Below are 25,501 nucleotides of genomic sequence, written 5' to 3' on the forward strand. Positions count from 1 at the left end.
TATTGTTTTGAAAGCTTTGTACGTTTGTAATGGAGAACTAATTACAAGGCAAAATCTGCTGATTACCGCCAAACTACCATTTTACAAAATACTCGTTTTTGATCCGTGTGCGATAGCAAATTAGGTTGGCGCCGTTGCCGGGGATTCTTGTTGTTATTAACTAATATTAGGCATAGTGTTGTTGCTAGGATTTTTCTTTTTTTTGTTGTGTTTGTTGATTTTAAGGGTTGCAATTCCGGTTGCAGTACAGTGATAAGTTTTCTAGCCTATCAGGTAAGTTTGAAAACTATTGTTTCGAAGCGTTCCGAATTTTTTCCACAAAGTCAGGAAAAAATCGACGAACAATACTCCTTTAGAATACATTTTTAAAGGAATTTGACCCTCAAAATCGCAAATTCGTTGTTTTTCTATTTTTTATGAATTTTTTAATGTTTTCATAGTTTCAGAAAATTCCAAAAAAATTCCCAAAATTCGTATTTTCCTTAATTAGATTAAATTTCGTGTTTTTATATTTTTTTTAAATTTATGTTAATCGTTTTCCTTCTTTCTATTTGTTTCTGTCTGTATGGGACATAATTGATATTTCTGTGTTTGTTGAAACCATGGCTGAACAAAGAACTTTGACGCAGTTGACTGTCCCTAATGTGAACTATAATGGTTTATATATTGACTATCCTGCGGCTGATGCACCTTTTGAATTGGAATATGGTTTAACACATTTGTTGCCTAGGTTTAATGGTTTTGCAGGTGAGGATCCGCATAAGCATTTGAATAAATTCCAGGTTGTGTGCTCTGCGCCTTATGAACCTTCACTAGAGGACCTTGTCAACCAAATGGCTGCAAATGATCTCCAGTATCAACAACAAATAGATTCTACTCTTCAGATTTTGCAAACACATATTGAACAGCTTGCCACTTTATTGAATGCCATGCAGCAAGCTCAAGGATCAAACCAACAACCCTTAGAAGAACATTTTGTTTTTCAAATAGAGTTTCTTTCTAAAACTATTGATGATACTTGTACTGATTTGCTTGCATCAGATTTTCCATCACTGTCTGATTTTGATGATGTTTACTCATGTTCTGATTGTACTGACACTAACATTTATGTTGTATGTGCTGGGATTGATGTTGCCTTGCAGGGTAACATATCTACTACATGTGAAGTTGTTATCGATGAAGATGTTCATGCAGTTGATACTCTTGACATCCCGACTGCCCCAAGCACTTCTTCCATTGAGCAGCCACCTTCCCCTGAGCTGAAACCAATTCCTGAAAATCTTAAATATGCTTATTTAGAGATGAATGAAATGCTGCCGGTTATAATTTCTTCTAACCTTGATTTTGATCAATAAAATAAGCTTTTGCAAGTTTTGAAGAAGCATAAAAAGGCGATTGGGTGGACTTTGACCAAAATTTCTGATATTAGCCCATCTATGAATTTGCATAGGGTCTCAACTAAAGGGGAAGATGAAACAAAAGTAGTGGGGCAGCCCCTCAATCTTTTAATCTCTGATGTTGTGGAAAAGAAGATCACGTGCTCATTCGACACTTTTACTTATCAAAGATTCTTCTTTGATCCTGGAATAAAGGGCGAAGGCACTAATGAAAATTTCAAGTTCAATGAAGATTACACAAAGCTACTCCATGAGATCCCCACTTTGGAAGAAGAAAATGTAGAATATATCTCTTTGGGAAAGGCTGCTTATGTGATCACATATCCTCCTTGACTACCCGGGTGTGTTCTTTCCTTTCTCTCACTCTTATTTTATATTTATGTTCTTTCATTCAGGACAATGTATGTCTTAAGTGTGGGGGAGGGAATCATTTATTTGTTTCGTTTTGTTTCAATTTTTTGTTTTTTTTTGTTTTCAGTTCTTAAAAAAAAAAGCATCTTTTTGAAAGTTCTAGGCTATAGACTAATTTGAGATTAGTTTGCGGAGACTTGGGAAAAATTCACACGATCGATATCGTCTTAACAACGTAAGTCTCCTGCATGTAGAAATTGATTTGAATACTCATTATGTTTTAGTCTTAAATTTTCATTCTCTGAAAGCTCTTGAGTAGTTTATTTCAGCAGTTAGCACCATCTCACATGCACTTTACGCAGGGAAGTCGATGAAAATAAGTGAGTGATCCAGTTTTTTATATAACAAAAAAAAGAAAAAAAGAAAAAGGAATACACCTTCTAAGTTTGGTGACCCTCACCCGGTCACTTAACCCAACGGATGTAGAGCCTTCAAAAAAAAAGAAGTTGATAATAAAACTCGTTGTTAGTTGGTTCAGCGGTTTCTGGTGCTGAACTTGGTAAGGCGGATTACGGTCCGATCCCCCGCATCTACAACTGAGTAAGCAAAGGGTTATGCTACGTAAGTACTAGAATCCCAAGCAAAAAAGATCAGAGTCACTAACCGGTTTCCTTGCTATAAGTGTGTGGAGATAACGGGCTTAATGTGATTGCGCCTGAATGAAAAAGAGCAAAAAGGAGAATGAGTAAGTTAGGCTTTAACATAATAACATGATTCGAGTTGATTTGTGTATTCAGGAGGCTTATGACCGCACAATTGTGGAATTGTGTTCCTAGATATCCTTAGTGTGCGGGATTAGTACCTATTGATGCAACCTTAACCGAAGAAGAGTTTGTAGCCTAGAATGAGTAACTGATGATGTTGTTGTGTTTCTTTGGAATTTATTTTGCTCAGAGTGCAAAAGTTCAAGTGTGGGAGAATTTGATCAGTGCATTTTAATGCACATTCTCCTATGTTTGTTCTTAAGCATTTCTTTGATTTTCTTTGTTTACTTTTATGTTTTATAATGTTTTTCTAATTTTGTTTATTTTTGGTTTAATTTGATTTTCGTACTTTATTTTCAGCATTAGTAGTCTGCACTAAAATGATCATAACTAGAGCTACGGAAATCCGATTGACGCGTTCTAATTATCGCCTGATAGCTAAGAGGAAGAGCTATAACTTTAGTGTTGGAGTCAAAGTCAGATTCGGAGTCAATTATTCCCAGAATTTCGTTTGAAGTTGCAGCATTAGTTTTGTTTTAGTTTTGGGTCGTTAGTTTTGGGCCTGGGTTATGTTTTTGACCCAGCTGGATTGTAAACCGTTTGATTCTCTCTAGTACCTAGGTCTGGCCGTACTGTTCATCACATTAGACTATTCACAATTTTATTGTTTTGAAAGCTTTGTAAGTTTGTAATGGAGAACTAATTACAAGGCAAAATCTACTGATTACGGGTTCCATCATACTTTGAGGTTATAATAAGTTTAATCAAGTTTCTATTTCGTTCAATTATATTATGTGATTATTGTTTGCTTAGTTCAATTTTCATAGAGTATATTGATTTAATTCGATTGTTGTATGATCCTTAACTATAATCACGTTAGCGTTTGCTTAATTCGTTATCGTGTTTGATTAATTCGCGTTTGCTTGATTCGCGAGGGCTTAAATCCGTTTGCTTAATTCGGATCATAGGAACTTACATCATATAAATTTTTTTGCGCTTGTCAGTGATTTTTGTAGTCGAATAGGAATGGATTAGGAGATTGAAATTATAATAATCAATGATAAGTCGGAACCGAAATCAGTAGATTAGTCATTTTAGTTTATTTGATAATCAATTATTTACTTTGTTTTTCATAATAGAATCCTAAACTAAAATAAACCCCCTAAATCAATTTACTATTGGTTAGTGATAATCAAGAATCCTTGTGAGAACGATATTCGAGTTGTCGTTACCGTTAAACTACCATTTTACAAAATACTCGTTTTTGATCCGTGTGCGACAGCGGATCACTTTTATACTCTGATTTTTGTTTATAATTATAGGGTAGATATGGGGTGTTACAATAGTGGTATCAGATCCGGTCGGTCTTGTCCGGCCAAGTGTCGTGTCGTAGTGTAGCCTAACAATACTTGTATTGTTATTTGTGCTGATTATTTTTGTGTTGTAGTGAAAAGTTGAGATGGTTGGAAGGAATGATGCTGCGATAGCTGCTGCTTTGGAAGCAATGGCTTAAGCTTTGGAACATCAGCCGAACGTTGGTGAGAATGCTGCTTCTCGCAACTTGGCTACTTTCCAAAGAGAGAACCCTCCTGTGTTCAAGGGATCTCATGATCCTGATGGCGCATTGACATGGCTAAAGGAGATTGAGAGAATCTTCTGTGTGATGGATTACACTCCTGATCAGAAGGTTTGGTATGGGACTCATATGTTAGCTATCGAGGAGGATGATTGGTGGCTAGAGACCCGTACGAGGTTAGAGGCTAATGTTCAGGAGATCTCTTGGATTGTGTTCCACATGGAATACTTAAGGAAGTACTTTCCTGAGGATGTCCGTGGAAAGAAGGAGATTGAATTTCTTGAGCTAAAGCAAGGAAACAAGTCTGTTATGGAGTATACTGCTAAGTTTGGTGAGTTGACTAAGTTTTACCAACACTATGATGGAGTGAATGGTGAGTTTTCCAAGTGCATTAAGTTTGAGAACGGTTTACGTCCGGAAATCAAGAAGGCGGTTAGTTATCAGAAGATTCGTATCTTCCCTAATTTGGTGGATAGTTGTCGGATTTATGAGGAGGACAACAATGCTCATTATCGTGTGATTAATGAGAAGAGGGGTAAAAGTCAACAAGGTCGTGGTAAGCCTTATGAAGCTCCGAGTGGCAAGGGTAAGCAGAAAACTAATGAGGAATCTAGTGTGGGAGATGCTCCTGCTGGTGTTACGTGCTTCAAATGTGGCAAGGTTGGCCATAAGAGCACTGTGTGTAATGCTGACGCCATGAGGTGTTATCATTATGGTGAGGTTGGACATACGGCACCTGCTTGCAAGCATAAGAAGATGGTGTGTTTCAACTGTGGTGAAGAAGGACAGATTGGAAGCAAGTGTCAGAAGCCCAAGAAGGAGCAATCTAGTGGAAAGGTGTTCGCCTTGTCGAGAACTCAGACCACTAGTGAGGATTCACTCATCATAGGTACTTGTTTCATTAATAGAATTCCTTTAATTACTATTATTGATACCGGTGCTTCTCATTGCTTTATATCTGCTGATTGTGTTGAATGATTGGGTCTTGTGTTGTCTGCTATGGACGGAGAAATGGTTGTCGATACTCGCGACTAAGGTTCGGTGACTACTTCTCTTGTGTGTTTGAAGTGTCCCGTGTCGATTTTTGACAGAGACTTTCTTGTTGATTTTGTTTGCTTGCCGTTGAGAGGTTTGGATGTGTTCTTGGGGATGAACTGGTTAGAGCATAACCGTGTTCACATCAAATGCTATGATAATTCTATGAGGTTTTCTTCTCCTGAAGAGGAAGGTGTCGAGTTGTTGTCAGCTAGACAGATGCGTATGTTGATGAAAGAAGATGTTCAAGTGTTTTCTTTGGTTGCTTCGATGTCTGTTGAGAATCAAGCTATAATAGAAGAGTTGAAGGTGGTGTGCGAATTTCCTGAAGTTTTCCCTGATGAAATTCCTGATGTGCCGCCTGAGAGAGAAATTGAGTTCTCTATTAATCTTGTACCTTGTACTAGACCCGTGTCTATGGCACCGTACAGGATGTCCGCATCAGAGTTGTCTGAATTGAAGAAGCAATTGGAAGAGTTGCTTGAGAAGAGGTTTGTGAGACCTAGTGTGTCGCCGTGGGGAGCTCCAGTGTTGTTGGTTAAGAAGAATGACTGAAGTATGAGACTTTGTATTGATTATGGTCAGTTGAATAAGGTGACAATCAAGAACAAGTATCCACTTCCAAGAAATTATGACTTGATGGATCAATTGGTTGGTGCTTGTGTGTTTAGCAAGATTGATCTGAGGTCGAGTTACCATCAGATTAAGGTGAAAGATGAGGATATGCAAAAGACGGCTTTCAGAACATGGTATGGTCATTATGAGTATTCCGTGATGCCCTTTGGTGTTACTAACGCACCTAGAGTATTTATGGAGTACATGAACCGTATCTTTCACGAGTATCTGGATCGTTTTGTGGTGGTGTTCATTGATGATATTTTGATTTACTCTAAATCAAAATCAGATCATGCTGAGCATTTGAAACTGGTATTGTAACTCTTGAGAGAGAAAAAGCTGTGTGCCAAGTTGTCCAAGTGTGAGTTCTGGTTGACAAAAGTTAGCTTTCTTGGTCATGTCATTTCTGGTGATGGCATTGTCGTGGATCCGTCTAAAGTTGAAGCCATGTTGAGATGGGAAACTCCTAAGTCGACTACCGAGATTCAAAGCTTTTTGGGATTAGCTGGTTATTATAGAAGGTTCATTGAAGATTTCTCTAAGTTAGCTCTTCCGTTGACTAAGTTGACGTGCAAGGGTAAGGCTTTTGTGTGGGATGTTTCTTGTGAAGAGAGCTTTGCCGAGTTGAAGAAGAGGTTGATGTCGGCATCGATTTTGATATTGCCTAATCTGGAAGAATCGTTTGTGGTCTATTGTGATGCTTCTAAGATGAGACTAGGAGGTGTGCTCATGCAGAATGATAAGGTTGTTGCTTATGCGTCGGGGCAGTTGAGAGTTCATGAGAAGAACTATCCTACGCATGATTTGGAACTTGCTGCTGTTGTGTTTGTATTGAAGATTTGAAGGCATTATATTTATGGTTCTAGATTTGAAGTATTTAGTGACCATAAGAGTTTGAAGTACTTGTTTGATCAGAAGGAATTGAATATGAGGCAACGGAGATGGTTAAAGTTGTTGAAGGACTATGATTTTGGTTTGAACTATCATCCAGGAAAAGCTAATGTTGTTGCCGATGCCTTGAGACGTAAGACTTTGCATATGTCGGCAATGATGGTTAAGGAATTGGAATTGATTGAGCAATTCCGAGATATGAGTTTAGTATGTGAAATGACCCCTAAAAGTGTTAGGTTGGGTATGTTGAAGATTAACAATGATTTTCTGGATAGTATCAAGGAAGCCCAGAAGTTGGATGTGAAATTGGTTGATTCGATGGTTGGAATCGATCAAGTTGAGAATAGTGATTTCAAGTTGGATGCGCATGATGTGTTGAGATTTCGTGATCGGATTTGTATTCCTGACGATGTGGAATTGAAGAGAGCTATTCTTGAGGAAGGTCATAGGAGTAATTTGAGTATTCATCCAGGAGCTACGAAGATGTATTAAGATTTGAAGAAGTTGTTTTGGTGGTCTGGAATGAAGCGTGACATAGCTCAGTTTGTGTATGCTTGTTTGACTTGTCAGAAATCGAAAGTTTAACATCAGAAGCCTACTGGATTAATGCAACCGTTGGAAGTTCCGGAATGGAAATCGGATAGCATTTCTATGGACTTTGTGACGGGTTTGCCGAGTACCGTAAGAGGACATGATTCAATTTGGGTGATTGTTGACAGGCTTACGAAGTCGGCTCATTTCATACCTATCAACATCACTAATCCAGTTTCGAGGTTGGCAGAGATTTATGTCCGTGTGATTGTGAAGCTGCATGGTGTTCCTTTGTGTATTGTTTCGGATAGATATCCGAGGTTCACTTCAGATTTTTGGAAGAGTTTGCAAGAGGCATTAGGTTCTAAGTTGAGGTTGAGTTCGGCGTATCATCCTCAGACAGATGGTCAAATGGAGAGGACGAATTAGTTTTTAGGGGATTTGTTGATAGCTTGTGTTCTTGAGCAGGGAGGTATGTGGGATACTTATCTTCCATTGATCGAGTTCACATACAATAATAGTTACCATTCGAGTATTGGTATGGCACCGTTTAAAGCGTTATAAGGTCGGAGGTGTAGGACTCCGTTGTGTTGGCATGAATCGGGTGAGAGTGTAGTGCTTAGACCTGAGATTGTTCAAGAGACTACCGAGAAGGTTAAGTTGATTCGTGAAAAGATGAAGACTTCTCAGAGTAGGCAGAAGAATTATCGTGACAAGAGGAGGAAATATTTGGAATTCCAAGCTGGTGATCATGTATTCTTGAGAGTTACGCCGGTGACCGGTGTGGGGAGAGCCTTGAAGTCGAAGAAGCTCACTCCTCGTTTTATTGGACCATATCAAATTTCGGAGAAGGTTGGTAATGTGGGGTATAGGGTGGCGTTGCCGCCTAATCTTTAGAATTTGCATGACGTGTTTCATGTGTCGCAACTTCGGAAGTATGTTTTGGATCCTTCACATGTGATCCATATGGATGATGTGCAAGTGCGGGATAATCTCACGGTGGAGACTATGCCTATAAGAATTGAGGACCGCAAGACGAAGACGCTTAGAGGAAAAGAGATTGCTTTGGTGAAGGTTGTTTGGTTGGGTGCTACCGGTGAGAGTTTGACGTGGGAATTTGAGAGCAAGATGCGCGAGTCGTATCCTGAGTTGTTTGCTTGAGGTAATTTTCGAGGACGGAAATGTTCTAACTGGGGGAGAGTTGTAACGCCCGCTTTTCATTTAAGTATTTCATTTAATTATATGCTATGTGATTTATTTAATCATTAAGTGGTAAATTATATGCTTATGTGATATTTGTGTTATAAATCGGGTTTTAATAGTAAATAACATGAGTTAATGAGTTAGATGTATTATTGGGCCTAAGTTGGCATTAGTAAGTAGTGAGTGTTAATTAGAGCCCATTAGTAATCAGGAAGATAGTAAGAGTTTCACAAAAACAAGGGTTTTAGAGAAGAATAGAATTAGAACTTATTTTTGGGAATTTTGGTGAAAGAAGAGAAGAGAGAAGAGAAGAGGAGAATCTCAAGGTTGAAGATAGAGTTGGCTTCAATCAATAATCTAAGATAAGGGTGGGATTCTTTCATGCTAAAGGGATGTATGATGATGTTTAGAGTGGGTTGGGTTGTATGTTGAACCATGGATTACCTTTGTGTAGAACTTTAGGGTTTATGATGAAAATGCATGAAATATTTGATTGAAAATGTGTTTTGATTGATGTTTGATGATAAATGATGATAGATGATGATATATGATGATAGATTTCGTGTTTATACATGTTTAATTGTTGATTTGAATGAGTCTTGGGTGAGGGAAGGGTGATTACGCAGGTCTGTTGTTGCTATCATTTTTCTACATAATCGTGCTTCCGCAAAGCAGGCTCGAGCTCGCTAAGCGGATGTTGTTTCATTTTGAAAAATAAAGAGGCTCTCTAAGCGGAGCTAGTCCGCTAAGCGGAGCCTGTTTCATAAAAAGCTTATGCCACAGGCCGCTTGAAGCGCGCTTGAAGCCGCTAAGCGGACCCTATTTTACAAAACTCGTCCAAACTTTGAAATGATGTATCTTTTGATCCGTAACTCCATTTTTGTATGCCGTTTGAACCTTTATGAAGCTGTAATTGATGTCTCTCCATTGTATATGCTTTGAATATCTTTGGAAACTCTTCTGAATCCTTTTCTTGAATTGGATTGTTGTATGATGTAATTGTTGTTGTGAGATGAATTGTTGTTGTATGATGATGCAACATGGTGACGTGATAATGACGTGATGCATAATGCATTCTTATGAATGATGGTGATTTTGATGGTGATATTGAGTGATGTTGTGATGTATTGTTTGTGTTGTATGTGTTGTGTTGGTGTGGATGCTGCATTCATTGTGCCACATCCATTTGCATAAGCGACGGTGGCCTTTTGGCAAAAGCGACGGTGGCCTTATTGGCAAATAGCGACGGTGTGCCCAATGGCAAAATTGAGACGGTGGGAGTTTTACTCCAAATTGGTACCACATGCATTTGCATAAGTCGAGTCGCATTTGAATGGCATTTAATGTTATGCTCAATATGTGTTTGTATGATGTGGTGATGGGATGTTGTTGAGATGTGATTATGAGAAGCTTGCTTGATGTATTGGTGTTATATTTGTGATTATAATATGATGTTATACTTGTTGGTTCACAATCTTACCGTATTGCTAGATGTTTAGCGAATTGAACTGTATAACATGCTATGTGATGAGAAGTGATGATATATGTATGATCTTTACTACACTTTGAATATTATCATACGTTTATTTATAATGAATGATATCTCACCCCTTCTGTTTGAATGTTACCATTTGTTGGTAACGTGCAAGTAATGTCGTGGAGTAGTCGTATACCTATTAGCGCGTGTCGGTGTGTCGATGCTCTGATACGTAGCACTCGGGGGACGTCTAGTTTGCTTTGATGATGTCGAGTATTATTGTTGTTGTCTTGCCGTTTCTTGTTTTATTTTTGGATATGGTTACCTCTTATGGATTATGTTGTTACATCCTATAGAGATATGTTGGATTCTTAGTCGCCCATGTTTGGCATGCATGACTTGGGTATTGTTGTCGATGTTGTTCCGCTGCTATATTATGACTATTTGAGTATTGATGTTTAATGGATGTGAGGTTCCTCCGTATTACTTGCTATGTATCTATGTATATGTGAGCATGTTAGTGATTTGTTTTAGACGCAATTGTGACGCCTCAGATGAGATGTGTGTTTTAAGACTTTTATACTCTGATTTTTGTTTATAATTACTGGGTAGATTTGGGGTGTTACAAGAACAAATGGACCCTTTGCATCACAAATGAAAAGAAGGGCTCCAACTTGGATAAAATCAACAAGTATGCCACTAACTCTCTTAAGTTGAAAAGGTTCCATCATATCAATCAATATCAAGACTCTTGGGGATTTTACATCTCACCATAACAATTAATCATGTCTAAACTTTGAAAGAAAAGCCACTAAGGGCAAGAGATATTTTTAGAAAATATTTTAAAAGAGATTGCAATAATAAGAAGGTTTTAAAAAAAGGGAGAAGATTTTGAAAATCTAAGAAGGGGAGGAGATGAAGTCACTATCCTAGAGCATAAACTAAAGGCTAAGGAAAAGAACAATCTAACCAAACAAGAAGCCAACACTTGACATTAAAGAGTCAATGTAGATTTCCCATCCTTTGGACTACCAAAACTAAGCAAATGCAATACCAACTAGGGATCCTGATGAACTTGATATCTTTAAACATAACTTGCACCAAGCCTTTGGAATACATTATAAGCTCTTGACAAAAGTCGGGCAGAGTAACGGTTGTGTACAGATTAATTTCTTATCACAATGCCTTGGAATTAACCATCAAGGACTTTCAAAGAATCACCTGCATACACAAAGAGAAAATAACCCAATGCCTTAGAGTAAACTCCAAGGACTTCCAGACAAAGAAGTATAATCAAAGTATCAAGAGCTCAGATGAAACTCCAAAGTGCTAGGGTCAAGGGCCTAACTCTAAGTCCATAGATCCATCCTCCGAGCTTAGGGTATGGTAACCAAAGTCCAAATCTACGTTAAGTCTTTTAAGGTTTAAGTTGATTATTAGTATTTTAAGCATAAAAGTAAAGTATGGTTCAAGTGGACAAAAGAAAAATAGCATAAGCATAAACATAAACATACGTCCAAGTGGACAAAGGAAAAAATGTATAAACATAAACATATGTCCAAGTGGACAAAAGAACAATTGCATAAACATAAAGATGATAATGAATGAAAAATGGTAAAATAAAAGCATAAAGCATAAAAAAAATAAATGACAATATAAAAAAGAGCATAAAGTAAAGTTAATGGTTAATTGTCAATTGTTAGTAATTAATGATCAATGGTGAGTGAATGATGAACTTGGGTTCAAATTTAATGAAAACTCATCAGAAGATTGATAGAATCAAAGCAACTACACAATAAGTTTTCAAGAGTATTGAACCAATTGTCATACAATATCTGCCATTTTTGATATTTTTCCGATTCGGGACAAGAAATGTAGCGCTATGTTAAGCAATCGCCAAGTAACTTATATAGAAGTCACCCTCCAACGAGGCCGGTCAATAACGATTTGAGTGCTAATGCATGCGAGAGAAACGATATGTAGATTGTTTTCCGAAAGCGATGCCGCACGAAAAGAAAAGAGGTAACAGTCTAATCTTCATCAAGAACTCAAAAGAATTCCAATGACATCGAAGATTTTCATCGACCAAAATAAATGAGATGGAGAAAAAGATAGAATCACATTCAAGGTTCCTTCCATCTTCAAGTTCAATCACTTAATATTGTTGATTAAAGCACTAAACTTATCATTAACTCAAAGCACCAAGAATGAATTAAGTAATTCATCCTATGATATATTTGAATTAAAGAATATTTATCCAACTTCATCAACACCCTAAGTCCATTGAATTTGAAGAGGAATTAGACCTCTAAACTTGCAATTCAAAGCAAACATCAAAAGAAGTAAGTAGAAGAAGAAGAATCACCAAAATAAACCAAAAAAAGCAACAAAAAAAACACCATTCTGTTAGTGAGCAATCGATTTACACAGGATGTGAATCGATTTGCACTGTTCAGTTTTCCAAAATCCGCGCAGAAAACAACTTTGTAAATCGATTGCACAAGTTGCAAATCGATTTGCACTGTGCAGTTTTTTCAAAAAAAACAACAAATAAAGGGAGAAAAATTGTTCAAACATTAAACCAAACACCTTGTGATCATGGATACCATTGTGCACGAAAATACCATCAAATCACCAGCAAATAGCACCAAATTAACGCCAAAGATGTAGCACATATAATCAACAAAGGATCACATATTTAAGGATGGAAGTGGAACAAGAAATTACCAATTGAAATGAACTTCTTCAAGAACAATCTCCAACAAGCCTTGATCTACCAAGAATGGATGAAGAAAGAGTGCTTGGATGAAGGTTTAGCTCAAAGATTAGTAAGATTCAATGTGAATCTCACTAACTTTTTGTGAAAGAAGAGCTTTGAGTGATTTGGGAAAGAATGGGAAGAGAATTCGCAAGAGTGATTTTGGCTCTCCAAAGCTTGTGAAATGAATGAGAGGAGGCCTCTATTTATAGAATTGGGAGTGAGGGTAGTGGCAAATTGGTAATTGTCTTTTGGCGATTAATTTAAATTTAATTGGGAAAAATGGGATTAAAATGGGGTTTATGAAGGAAATTAATTATGGTAATGATGTGGAATATTGGTGATAATAAAAAAAAAAAAGATCCAAGAAATGAGATTGGTGTTATAAAATGATCAAGTGGTGCACATGTCATCAAATGAGGGTGTATGATAGGATTTAATCATGATGAGGTAGGGAATTAATTATGAGATCAAGAATATTCTCCTCACCCATGAAAATGGTGACAAAACCCTCAAAAGTTGAAAATTGCCTTCATTTTTCAAATTTCGCATTGGTGCAATCGATTGCTCCCTTATGCAAATCGATTTGCACTAATGAAAAGGCAAAATTTGGCGCAAAAAGCAACTGTGCAAATCGATTGCTCCCTTATGCAAATCTATTTGCACTGGTGAAAAAGGAAAAAATGCCCTTTTTAATGGATACTTTGGCTTGGTACCTACAAAACACAAACATACAAAAGGAACAAAGCAATATTTTTGGTATTTTGGTTAGTATTACATATACAAACTAAAAAACTATAGGTGCTTGATGGCCCCCCTTAAAGATGAGGTGAGCACAACACCAAAGATAAACCCTCAAGATTATGATCTTGACCAATGATTGGAATGCAAATGAATGGATAATCTTAGAGTCAAAAATTGGGGTATGACAGGCACATGCCCTCTCTATAATTCATAAGGTGTTTTGTTTAGCTTTTTGTGAGGAATTCTGTTCAGAATATGATTGGCAGTTAATACAGTTTCACCCCAAAAGTTGTCAGGTAAACCAGAACTCAAAAGTAACGCATTCATCATTTCTTTCAAAGTTCTGCTTTTTCCTTTATCCTATACCATTTTGTTGTGGGCTGTATGGAGCTGTAAATTCATGAATTATGCTATTGTTCTTACAAAATTCCTTCCAAGAGTTGGTAATGTACTCACCACCTGTATCAGATTTAATCCTTTTGATTTTGTGGTTCAATTGGTTTTCTACTTCTGCCTTATAAGTGTAAAACACATTTTCAGCTTCATCTTTGGATCTCAATAAATACAATTTGGTGTATCTAGAATTGTCATAAACAAAAGTGATGTAATACCTTTTACCACTTCTACTTTCTGTGTTACGAAATTCTGCTAGATCCAAATGGACTAATTCTAACAACTCGGTTGTCCTTTCATTTACAGAATTAAATGGCTTTCTCTTGAATTTAGCCTCGACGCATACACTGCATTTTTCATGGTTATCTTTTTGCTAAATTCGTAATTAAACCCATTGCATGCAAACGATTGACAGATTTAACATTTAAATGTCCCAGTCTAGCATGCCATAAATCCAAAGTCTCAATGATATAAACAGAAGAAACAATATTCTCATTTTCAATCAAAGTCTCAAGCACATACAAATATCCAGACCTATAGCCTTTCCTTACGAATTCACCATTCTTAGATAAGACTATTTTACCAGACTCAATCACTTGTTTTATGCCAACAATTTCAAGTAAAGCAGAATAAATTAAATTCCTACGCAGAGAAGGTACATATAAAACATTCAGTAGTGTAAGAGACTTCCCTGAAGTGAGCTTCAGGGACACCTTCCCTTCTCCTAGCACTTGAGACACGCTTGAATTTCCCATATAGACTTGATCTATTTCTGCAGCTCCTTGAAATTTAGCAAATAGTTCCGTGTCTGCACAAAAATGCTTAGTTGCTCCAGTGTCTATCAACCATTCAACCTTCTCAGCTACATGGTTAACTTTTGCAGTTGTGATCATGGCAACCAGGTCGTCAGACGCTTCAGCAATGTTGACTTGATGTTTGGTTTGATCTCCCTTAGGCTTAATTGCATTTTTATGGTTGTCAGTTCGATCGTAGCATTGATAGGCCCGATGTCCCATCTTGCCACATACAAAACAGCCTAGCTTGTTGTTCTGGAACTTCCCTTTCATCTTAAAGTTTGGAGCTCTTTTGTTTTGCACCTTGTCTTTCTTGAAATTTGCCCTTTTGACATTCTTCTTGAACCTATCAACATTTTCAAAAGATTCCACAAGATTAGCCTTAACTAATTTATTAGAAACTTTAGGAAAAGACTTATCTTTGAGGTGATTCGCCTATTCAATCTTCATGTGGTTAACTAGATCGAGAAAAGTTAGATCTTTCTTCTTGTGCTTCAGTTGGTTGCGGTACCTGGACCAAGAATCATAAAGCTTCTCGACCAGAAAGTTGGCCTGAAGGACTTCACACATCTTCATCCCTTCGGCCAAGATGTCTGCCACTAAATTATCGTACTCATGGACTTGATCCATGATTGGCTTGTCGTCCACCATCTTGAATTGCATAAATTTTCCGCAAACATACTTTTTCTTCCCAACATCATCAGTTAAATACTTAGCCTCCAAGAGCTCCCATATAACCTTTGCAGATTTATGGGCAGCAAGCAAGTCGGAGATCGGGTTGGTAACGTGGCTGAGCATATGACCACGAAGTGTCTTGTTGTCAGATTCATACTCCTTCACGGTTGCATCATCTGTGAAGACTGGTGTTGCGCCAGAAGATGGAGTACCATCCGTTCCAGGAGCTTTCGGAACGATGGAACCAGCGACAACTGGAGGTTGTTGAAGGAGAACATAGTCGACCTCCAGTTGCTCGAAGAAAATCAACATCTTTGTAATTCGTTCCGTCAAGAGGTTCGTGTTTTGACAGATCCAACATCGGCTTGAAGTACATCGCCATTCTGATTTCAAAGTGAAGTCGCTTATAAATTGTTAGTGATGAATCAGAATGGAATGTAGGGCTGCTTTGAAAACCTTAAAAAAACCGGGAATTGCAAATGTGATGCGTCGCAATATAATAGCCACTGCCTTAGAAGCGATTTCGCCAGGACCACCGGAGCTCAGTTAGATCGGCATCGCCCCCCAAGGTTACCACAACATCCTCCGATCGCGGGGTCTCGCCAAAGAAGGACTGGAACCAACAGGTATACTCAGAACTGTTTTTTTCAGAAAAATAAGAAGAAACTTTTGTTTTTGTACGGTCAAACCAGATGGAAAAGTCCTGTATTTAAAGAAGAGAAATTTGTTAAATTCACAGCACTAACTCCTCCTCTTCAAACGTGGGATACAGGCTGAAATTTAGAGCACTTGCTAACTTTTAGCTAAAATTTAGGAAAGAGTCAAAATAAATTTAAATATATATATATATATATATATATACTTCAATGCATTTATATATATATATATATATATATATATATATATATATATATATATATATATATATATATATATATATATATATATATATATATATATATATATATATATATATATATATGTATATTTCCTTTAGGAGGATTTGAAAAAGACCAGAATTTAACTCATATATTTTTCGAATTTAATTTTTAAAGGACATGGTATTATATTTTAAAATGGTCGCATTTTTATATTTTGTGGTCTTATAAAGAATATTCAAAAAAAGTCTTCATGCCATTTAATTAGCTAACATTTATATTTTATGAAAAGAATAAAATACAAGGTTATTTGAATGGTCAGCAAAAATTATCCACTTTCTAGATTTTATATATAATCAAAACCAGGGCCGGTCCTTTGAATTTGGGTGCCTTGGGCGAATAAAAAGAGTGGTGCCCCTATAATTTTTTTTAACAATAAATACATAAAGATAAGAGAAATAATTGGATAAAACACACATTTTCATTTGACATTGTGCAAAGAATACAAGTATGAATCTTTGAATCAATGTTTATACTATATCAAAACGTAAACCACTGTAAAGAGAGTTATTCTTCTTCTTCTTGATTTATTAATTTTTCCTATAAAAAGTTGACCAAACCATTAAAATTCTTTAAATATCATGCTCTTAGCTTTTTTTTTTTGTTGCAAAATCATTAATAATTTGGTCATCATCAAGGTTCTTCAAAATATTATTTTCAATTCAAATCAACGTAAGACTATTTAATCTATCTTGTGACATACTAGATCTCAAATAAGATTTTAATAATTTTAATTTAGAAAAACTTCTTTCAACAAATGCAACACTGATAGGAATAGTCAATATTATTCTATATGTTATGCATGCATTAGGAAAACAATTAAAAATCTTTAAAGAACTCAATATCATATAGTTTGATTTTGATTCAACTGTTAAAACTTCTCTAATAACTTTTAATTCTTCAAACAAAATTTCACCATCAAGATCAACAACTTAATCCAAATTTGACACGGTCAGAAGATTTCTAACTTGTCAAATAACATTATCAATAATATAAAATATTTTCTATATATTATTTTAATTTTAGTGCCTCAGTTAAATTCTTTAGTTACTAAAATTATGGATTTATTAATTGATTTTATTTTAGGAAAATTAATTGATTTCATTCTACTATATATTTTATTAATGGGAAATTATATTCTTTTATTAATTTTGACTCTGTAGTGCCCCTATAATTTTCTTAGCCAGTATTTTAAAAATAAAATTCTAACAAATTTCTTTATAATAGAAAATTTTCTTGGGTAAAAAAAAAAATTTTTGGTGCCCCTAAAATTATGGGGCCCTGGGCTCCCGCCCCGCGAGCCCATGCTCAGGGCCACCCCTGATCAAAACCATGATTTAGCGGTGACTCCAACCAAGGTTAATTTTATACTTTTATTAAAAATTGATGCACAATTTCCAAGATATTTTTTCTTCAATTAATTTTTAACTTTGTTCTTAAGGCACAAGTTAACATTACCCATATTTTTTTTATCTTATTTAATCATCTTTGATTTTTATCTATGATAAAATAAATTTTGTCAAATATTTTTAATTCTTTTTGTTGGGAAGAGTTTTTTTTTTTTATCTTTACAATACTTATAATGAAATATTCACTTTCATAATCTAATAAAATTAATTGTCATAAACAAAATCACAAAATAAAATATCTTTTTGACTAAATCATAAACTTAAATATCACAAAGTAAATTACTAGTATTTCTTTTAAAAAATTAATAAAACAAAATGTTAAAGCACAAAATAGAAATCACCAAATTTTGTTTTCACTATTTCTTTTCTTGCTTAGATTTTTTTTTTTTTACCATTTTAACAAAATCACCACCATTATATTTTTTATGGGAACCCACCAATCCACCATAACCATAAAAACCCTTTTAATTGTGTTTAATTTTCCTTTCTCTTTGGGTCTTGGCTATGTCCATGGATACCTATTATCATTTTTGCCCCATCAATTTCTCTCAATTGTTTTTACCCTAAAACCACAAACCCATTTCCTACATAAAGCTCATCCCTTTCATCACTCCCACACTCCCCTTCCATATGTTCAACCAATGTCATTTGGATTTTTTCATCTAATCATAACCACCCAACAATAAAGTTTTGATTTTTAATCTCACCCTTTTGATGGTGTTTCCCTATTAGCACCCCCATTTAAGAGCTCCTTCCATGGCTGAAAGCTTTGACAGTGCTAGTGCTACATCTAATCTTCTATGTTCTGAAAACAATAGCACATGCTTTGATGATGATTTGGAATGCAATGGTGTTGTTGAAGGTTCTGGAATCTCAACTTCATGGGACCACATGAACCTTAACTTGGACAACTTGGACAACGTTGGATCGGAATCATTTGTGTGTTTTGTTGCACAGAGTGAGGAAATTGTGAGGGTTATGGTTGAGAAAGAAATGGAACATTTGCCTAGAGAGGATTACTTGATGAGATTGCGTAGTGGTGACTTGGATTTGAGTGTTAGGAGAGAGGCTCTTGATTGGATTTGGAAGGTTGGTTTGTTGGTTTTCTGAAATGGAATTTTTTTTATTCTTTTGTGTACCTAAAGTTTATATTTTTAATCAATGGTTATTGAAAAATGAAACCTTTTTAATGTTTATGAGATTCTTACATTGGTAGTTCATTTGATTCTAATGTGAATTTAGTCATCAAAAGTGTGTCTTTTTAACTGGTTATAGATTGTGTCTGGTTTTTCATTAGTTTCCATTGGAATTCTTCAATCTTGTAATTCATTGTCTATTCACTGAATTTTGCTTTCTATAATGTGATAAACAGGCTCATGCTTACTATGGATTTGGACCTTTGAGTCTTTGCTTATCGGTGAACTACTTGGATCGGTTCTTATCGGCTTATCAATTACCGGTAAAATCGAATATTAATAAGTCTGTTTACTTCTGTTTTTTGACTTGGTTTATGTCTCTGATCTTTCTTTTTATAGTCTAATTGTTGTTTATGGAATGTGTAGAGAGGTGTGAGTTGGACTGTGCAATTGTTAGCTGTGGCTTGTTTTTCACTCGCGGCTAAAATGGAAGAAGTTAAAGTGCCGCATTGCATAGATTTACAGGTATAGAAGATTCAATAGATTCAATGAATCTTCTAAGATTGTTGTTATATGTTATTGTGTTTTGTTGCGATATCGTTTTCTCATTGATATTGATAATGGATAGGTTGGAGAACCGAGATTCGTGTTCCAAGCTAAAACAATTCAAAGAATGGAACTAATGATATTAAGCACATTAGGATGGAAAATGCATGCTTTAACTCCTTGTTCCTTTATAGACTACTTCATATCTAAGATCGGTTGCGAGAATCAATCCGAAAAATCGTCGATTGCAAGATCAGTGCAACTCATCCTTAACATAATCAAGGGTATATATACTGGCACTATTCATTCTCATTACTCTGAATATGTTTGAATGTGTTGTCCTTGTGTACTACATTGTTCTTGCGAGGAGTAATGAGTTTGAAGAGTTGTTGGACAATTCAATTGTGTTTGCAGGTATTGATTTCTTGGAATTCAGACCTTCTGAAATTGCTGCAGGGGTAGCAATTTCTGTTTTAAAGGAACTGCCGGGACAAGAAGCCGATAAAGCCATAGCCGATTTCTTCATTGTAGATAAGGTGAGGTTGTGCGTGGTTCTTGAAAGTAGATTCCCCCAAGTTACAAAACTCTCAAAAATAGATTCCCCGTAGTTATAAAACCCGGCCATCCGGTCGTTTATAATTAATTCACTAATTCTGTAATCCATCCGGTCGTTTATAATTAATTCACTAATTGTGGAATTTTAGTAGTTCGATCTGAAATCAATGATCAAAAGATAGATAACAAATTTTGCTGTCACCCTGAACCAGCAGGTTTCTCGTTACTCTCATTTAACTCAACTAACACATACCAGTTGAGCTATCCGCCTATCTGTTAAAGGATAAACAAATTTTGCAATTGGTTTTGTACTTGTGTTTGACATTATGTTTCTTTTGGTGAATTTTGCAGGAGAGAGTTCTAAAATGTGTTGAATTGATAAAAGATCTATCATTGATCAAGGTTGGTGCATCTAAGTATACACCATTTGTGCCTCAAAGTCCAATAGGGGTGCTTGATGGAGGGTGCATGAGTTATAAGAGTGATGAGTTAACAAATGGGTCATATCAAAATTCTTTACATAATAGTCCAAATACTAAAAGAAGAAAATTTGATGGACCTTCCAATGGATGATGAAATGTGAAGTTTGAAAGAGGTGTGTTTGGATGAATAAGTTGTTGTTTATAGTGAAATTATGATTATTGTTACTATTATTACAGAAACAGCTGCAAAAAATACTGCAGAGATAGATGCTGCGGTTGGTAGAGAAAATTTTGATGAAACAATGTTGTTGAGGCATAGCATATGTGAATGAATGAAGTGACATGTGTAATATTTGAGAGGTTATAATTGTGTTGTCACATGTGAATCTCCTAACTTCGAATATCATAAGAAAATCAAATATATAAAATCATTTTTTAATTAAAATTTATTTAAATTTTGAGAAGGGTAGATATGTAATAATAGTACTAATGTGGATTCAATGGTTCTACACAGGGAACTCAAAATTCGTCATTGACTGGTCAATGTTTATGTATTGGTTTTTCCGGCCATGACAAATAAACAAAACAAAAGTTCATTTTTGTGTGTGAAGGCAATATTCTAATGTAACTACTACTATCTAGGTTTGATAAAATTGTAGATTCATTTTGTAGGAAAAACATAACTTTTTTTAGTGTTTCTATATTTTTAAATGTTTGCTAGATGAACATTTAAAAGAATTTATATTTAATATGTATATTATTTTTTATTGATGGACATTATAAAAAATAATTATATTTAGTAAATATTCTTTTCAGGCTTTTTATGTAATAAATCAATATAACTATATAAAATGTAAATTATTTGGAAAAATCATAATTAACCTTCTGATTACAAACTTAAACAATTCTAATTTTAGGGTTAAAATCGACTAATTGGCAATAAATGCTGCTTATGTGTCAACACCAAACTTATTTCAATAATTTTTTATTTATTTTAAATCGTAATACTATTCCATTGGATGATTAGGATTTCCACTCACATTGTTTTATTGTTCCACTAATAATGCAATTGATTTTTTTAATGCCTTTAACATTGGGTCCAAAGGAACTCGTTAGTCTGCACTGCACACAACTTCCCTAAGTTGCTTCTCATTAATTGCATTGTTTCGTATTCACTTCTGTTTTCTTTTATAAAATCCTCAAATATGACAATCAATGTCACAACTTTACCTATTCATCATTCACATCCGAAAACTCAATTGTTAGTCTATTCTTCATCTTTCAACTGCGCACGGTTTCACCACCTATACTCTTTCAAGATTCATGTTTTCTTTAAGCATGGTTTAAGCATATATGTTTTTTGTTCTTTTGCGTATTTGGTTGTCGTGTAGTCGTGGGAGACTGCGACAGAGCTGCTGCGTTTCTGGGCGGTGGCCGATGTTGTGTTGTTTTTTTCATTGTTTTGATCCAACCTTTTTTTGTCTGAATTTGTTGTTGTTGAATTTTGATCGAGATGGAAAATTATGTTGTGAACTATTTATTTGTCTTGTGATTGAGTGTTGTGTTTTGCTAATGGTTTAGAACGGTTTTGGCAAGTTGTTGTTTGGAGGTGATAAAAGACTGGAGATTGGTTCATGTTGTAGTGAAGGAATTATCATGGCTATGGAGGTTTATCGATATAATTCAAGAGGTTGGCTGCAAAAATCGATGGCTTGGTTGGTTGTTTTGTTGCGTATTCTTGAGAAACGACGCAAGCATGAGATAAGGGAAGATGAAACTGTCATCAATGTCATTATTAGGGTTTCATTTTCAAATGAAAATTCGGCCTACATTTATTTGACCCACTACTTTGTATTTTTTTTTTGTTTTTTTTTTAAATTTTTTTATTCAAAAGTAAATTGCTGAAAAGTTTCCCACGATAGTTTAGTGTTTATTTAATAGATTATTTTTGTTTAAATAATTATATACTTTTTAATCTAATAACCTTTAATTAAATAAATAATCATATAAAATAAATGATTAAATAAATTATTAGACATTAAATAAATATAAATATATATCTAATTATAATAAAAAAGTATTTAAAGAAAATAGTATAATTATAGTGTGGATTAAGAAATTGTTGAGTGAAATTTAAAATTTATTAATGTAAAATAAAAATAAGAAGTTGTTGATGAAGCTGCACTTAGAAAGAAGGGAGTTGCACTTAGGAAAAAGTATGATTTCTCTTATATTTTTCTAAATAAAAAATATCATATATTTAATGAAAAATGATATGTGATATTATAATATGATACAAGAAAAATAAAATTGACTTGAAAAAATGTTAACTTTTTTTATGACAAAATGTTAACATTTATATTAAAAAATAGTACAAATATTTGTTTTTATAAAAAAAACAAGACAATTATTATCGGTTAATATACAAATTTCTTATGAAAACACAATTTTGTTATTTTTTTTTATATTTTATATGCATTTTCTAAACATCACTATATTATGTTTATTTACTATTTATAATGATATTGTGCAACCCGTGCAAAAATACGGGTAAATGACTACTTAATTATTTTCTAAACATCACTATATTATATTTATTTACTTAATTATTTCCTTGATTTTCAAAAATATCTTTAAGAAGTTATTATAAATAATTAATTTAATTTTTAATTACTATCATTATATATTATTATCAAGCATACTAAATTTTATATAAATTTAAAATTATTATTAGTCACATTTTTTTTAAAAAATTATTATATTTTTATTTAAAATTATTCAATAAAATATCAAATAATTTTAAAATTTTAAAATTTACAAAATTTTATAAATTTTCTAGAGTTAAACTTCTATTATGAAATTCTCCTATACAAAAAAGATAGAGAAAATATTCGTTTAGAATTGAAATTTCAAGATACCATGGAGTGTAGATATTCATTTAGAACTGGAATTTGACGGAGAGCTATCATATATTGTAGGTTTGTAAAAATTATAAATATGATATAATAAGAAGGATTTAAAACTAATATTTGACGGGAAGCTGATATAAATTTTAGGTTTGGAAAAAATGATTAATATCTAAAAAGTAATGTTATTTGAATTGGAAAAATGATTTTATTCAAATCTGTAGTTTTAAAACCAACTCATCTGGATTCAACTGATTTTTGTTAACTCATTTGGATTCACGGGTAGATGTAAACGTATCTATGAGATACTAGCTGTATACTGTTCATTTTAATGTCCATCTTTTAAATAATTCTCTTGCTTCTGTTTTATATAATTGAAGTTAAATCGACTGTACAATTTATTATAAGTACGAATCAATGCTTAAAAGTTGCTGCATATTATTAACTTATATTTATAACTATGAAAATGTTAACCAATTGAAGAAAGAATTCAAACTTTACAAATGATAGTTTGATAGACATGTGATGTGAATTCAGACGGAACCCGTGTGATAGCACGAGTTTCTTACTAGTATGCTTAAAAGTAATAAAAATATTAAATAACGTGAAATGAATAGAAAAAAAATTACATAGGTGACATTATCATTTTCCTTAATACGGTTAAGTCTTATTATTAAGTTTCAACCAATGCACTTTCCTTTATCTGTTTTTGGATCCCCACCAGAATTAGGCTAAAATGTTTTCAATCTCTTGACAGGTTGTTTTAGGGAACTTGTAAAAGCTCATGATATAAATTGGAATCATCTTGGCCATTGCTTTTATTAGGACTTCCTTTGCACCCATGATAGAAAATTTTCCTTTCACCCTTTAATTTTCTTCCAAATTCTTTCAACAATAAGAGCAAAAATCTCCTTTTTGGACCTCCCGAAAACATCTGGTAAACTAAGATATTTAAAATGGCTTGTCATTGTCTTTACACCCATCCTTGTACGGATCATTTCTTTGTCATCTTCACGAACGTTTTGCCTCAAAGATGCCTCCGAGTTATCAAGATTTACCACCTGGCCAGAAGACATTTGATATTTTTGCAAAATTGCCATAATTTTGTTAGCTTCTTGGGAGTTGGCTCGAGCAAACAGTAGACTATCATCGACGAAGAACAAATGAGTAATCATTGGAGCCTTCCTTGCCACCCGAATTCCATGAATCTTTTCCTCTTGCGCCTCTTTCTTCAATAAACCTGAAAGCACATCGGCACACTATATAAACAGATAGGGAGAGAGAGTCCCCTTAACAGAGCCCTCTATTTGGAGCAAAACACCTGCTAGGTTGACCATTGAGTAAAATTTTGTAAGAAACAAAAGAAATTCATCTCTTGATAAGGTTAACCAAGGGAGTTGGAAAACTCATCGAAGAGAGCACATCAATGACAAAGGGCCACTCAAGCCTGTCATAGGCTTTGTACATGTCGAGCTTTAGAGCCATAGTTCCATGCTTCCATTTCTTCTTCTTCTTCTTCTTTAACTAATGGAAGCACCCCATTGCCACCAAAGCGTTATCCTTAATCAAAAGACTCTGCACGAAGACACTCTGCTCTTCATCAATGATCTCTTGGAGGATATGTTTAATCCTATTTGCAATAGTCTTCGTAACAATCTTCATCACTACATTGCATAAACTTATGGGCCTGAAGTCCTTTGGGTTTGAAGGGTTTTTTCATTTAGGAATACGAGAATTATGTGTATTAATTATCATTCCAGGATCCTTGCTGTGGTTGAGAACATCGAGCACCAAGTTTCTAACTTGAGCCAACTATGTCACAGTACTTCTAGAAAACTAGAGTAGGGAGATCGTCGGTTCTCGAAGCTTTTAGGGGATTCATTTGGAAAAGTGTGTCCTTCACTTCCTGAGGAGTAAAACTCCTTTCACACCAACTTATATGATCAGGATGCATCTTACCTTGCACCACCGTACAAACTTCAAGTATATTAATGGGTAAAGATGAAGAGAATAAATAAAAAAAGTAGTTTACTAACAACCTCTCCTAGTGTTCTTCTCCTCTCCACCAGTAACCATTATCATCCTTAATATTCTTTATTATATTAGTTTTCCTTTTCTGGCCAGCTTTCCTGTGGAAAAACTTAGTATTCTTGTCTCCATGTTGGAGCCAAATCGCTCTATTTTTTTGTCTCCAAATAACTTCCTCAACTTGAAGAAGGTTATTTCTCTGGTTCTCTAAGGCCTTATAACTCTTGATAGATTCCTCACTAGAGTCTCACCTATCCTCTTCCTTCAATAAATTTTCAATCCTCCTAAGCTCCTGGTTAATTGAACCAACTCTGTATTCCTTAAAGTGTTCTTCAAGACTTTGCATTGCTGCAAACT

The 25,501-nt window shown here is 34.7% G+C and overlaps 1 protein-coding gene across 1 annotated transcript; it reads left to right on the forward strand.

The window, feature by feature from the left end:
• Positions 1 to 18,040: 18,040 nt before the first annotated feature.
• Positions 18,041 to 20,828, forward strand: LOC131646138 (cyclin-D4-2-like). The gene is made up of 6 exons (XM_058916277.1): positions 18,041 to 18,640; positions 18,924 to 19,010; positions 19,114 to 19,212; positions 19,316 to 19,517; positions 19,648 to 19,769; positions 20,140 to 20,828. The coding sequence occupies exons 1-6, from the start codon at positions 18,308 to 18,310 to the stop codon at positions 20,359 to 20,361; spliced, it is 1,065 nt and encodes a 354-aa protein (XP_058772260.1). The 5' UTR covers positions 18,041 to 18,307; the 3' UTR covers positions 20,362 to 20,828.
• The last annotated feature ends 4,673 nt before the right edge of the window (positions 20,829 to 25,501 follow it).

The sequence above is a fragment of the Vicia villosa genome, linkage group LG2 (genome assembly GCF_029867415.1).
Source record: "Vicia villosa cultivar HV-30 ecotype Madison, WI linkage group LG2, Vvil1.0, whole genome shotgun sequence".
Lineage (NCBI taxonomy): Eukaryota > Viridiplantae > Streptophyta > Magnoliopsida > Fabales > Fabaceae > Vicia > Vicia villosa.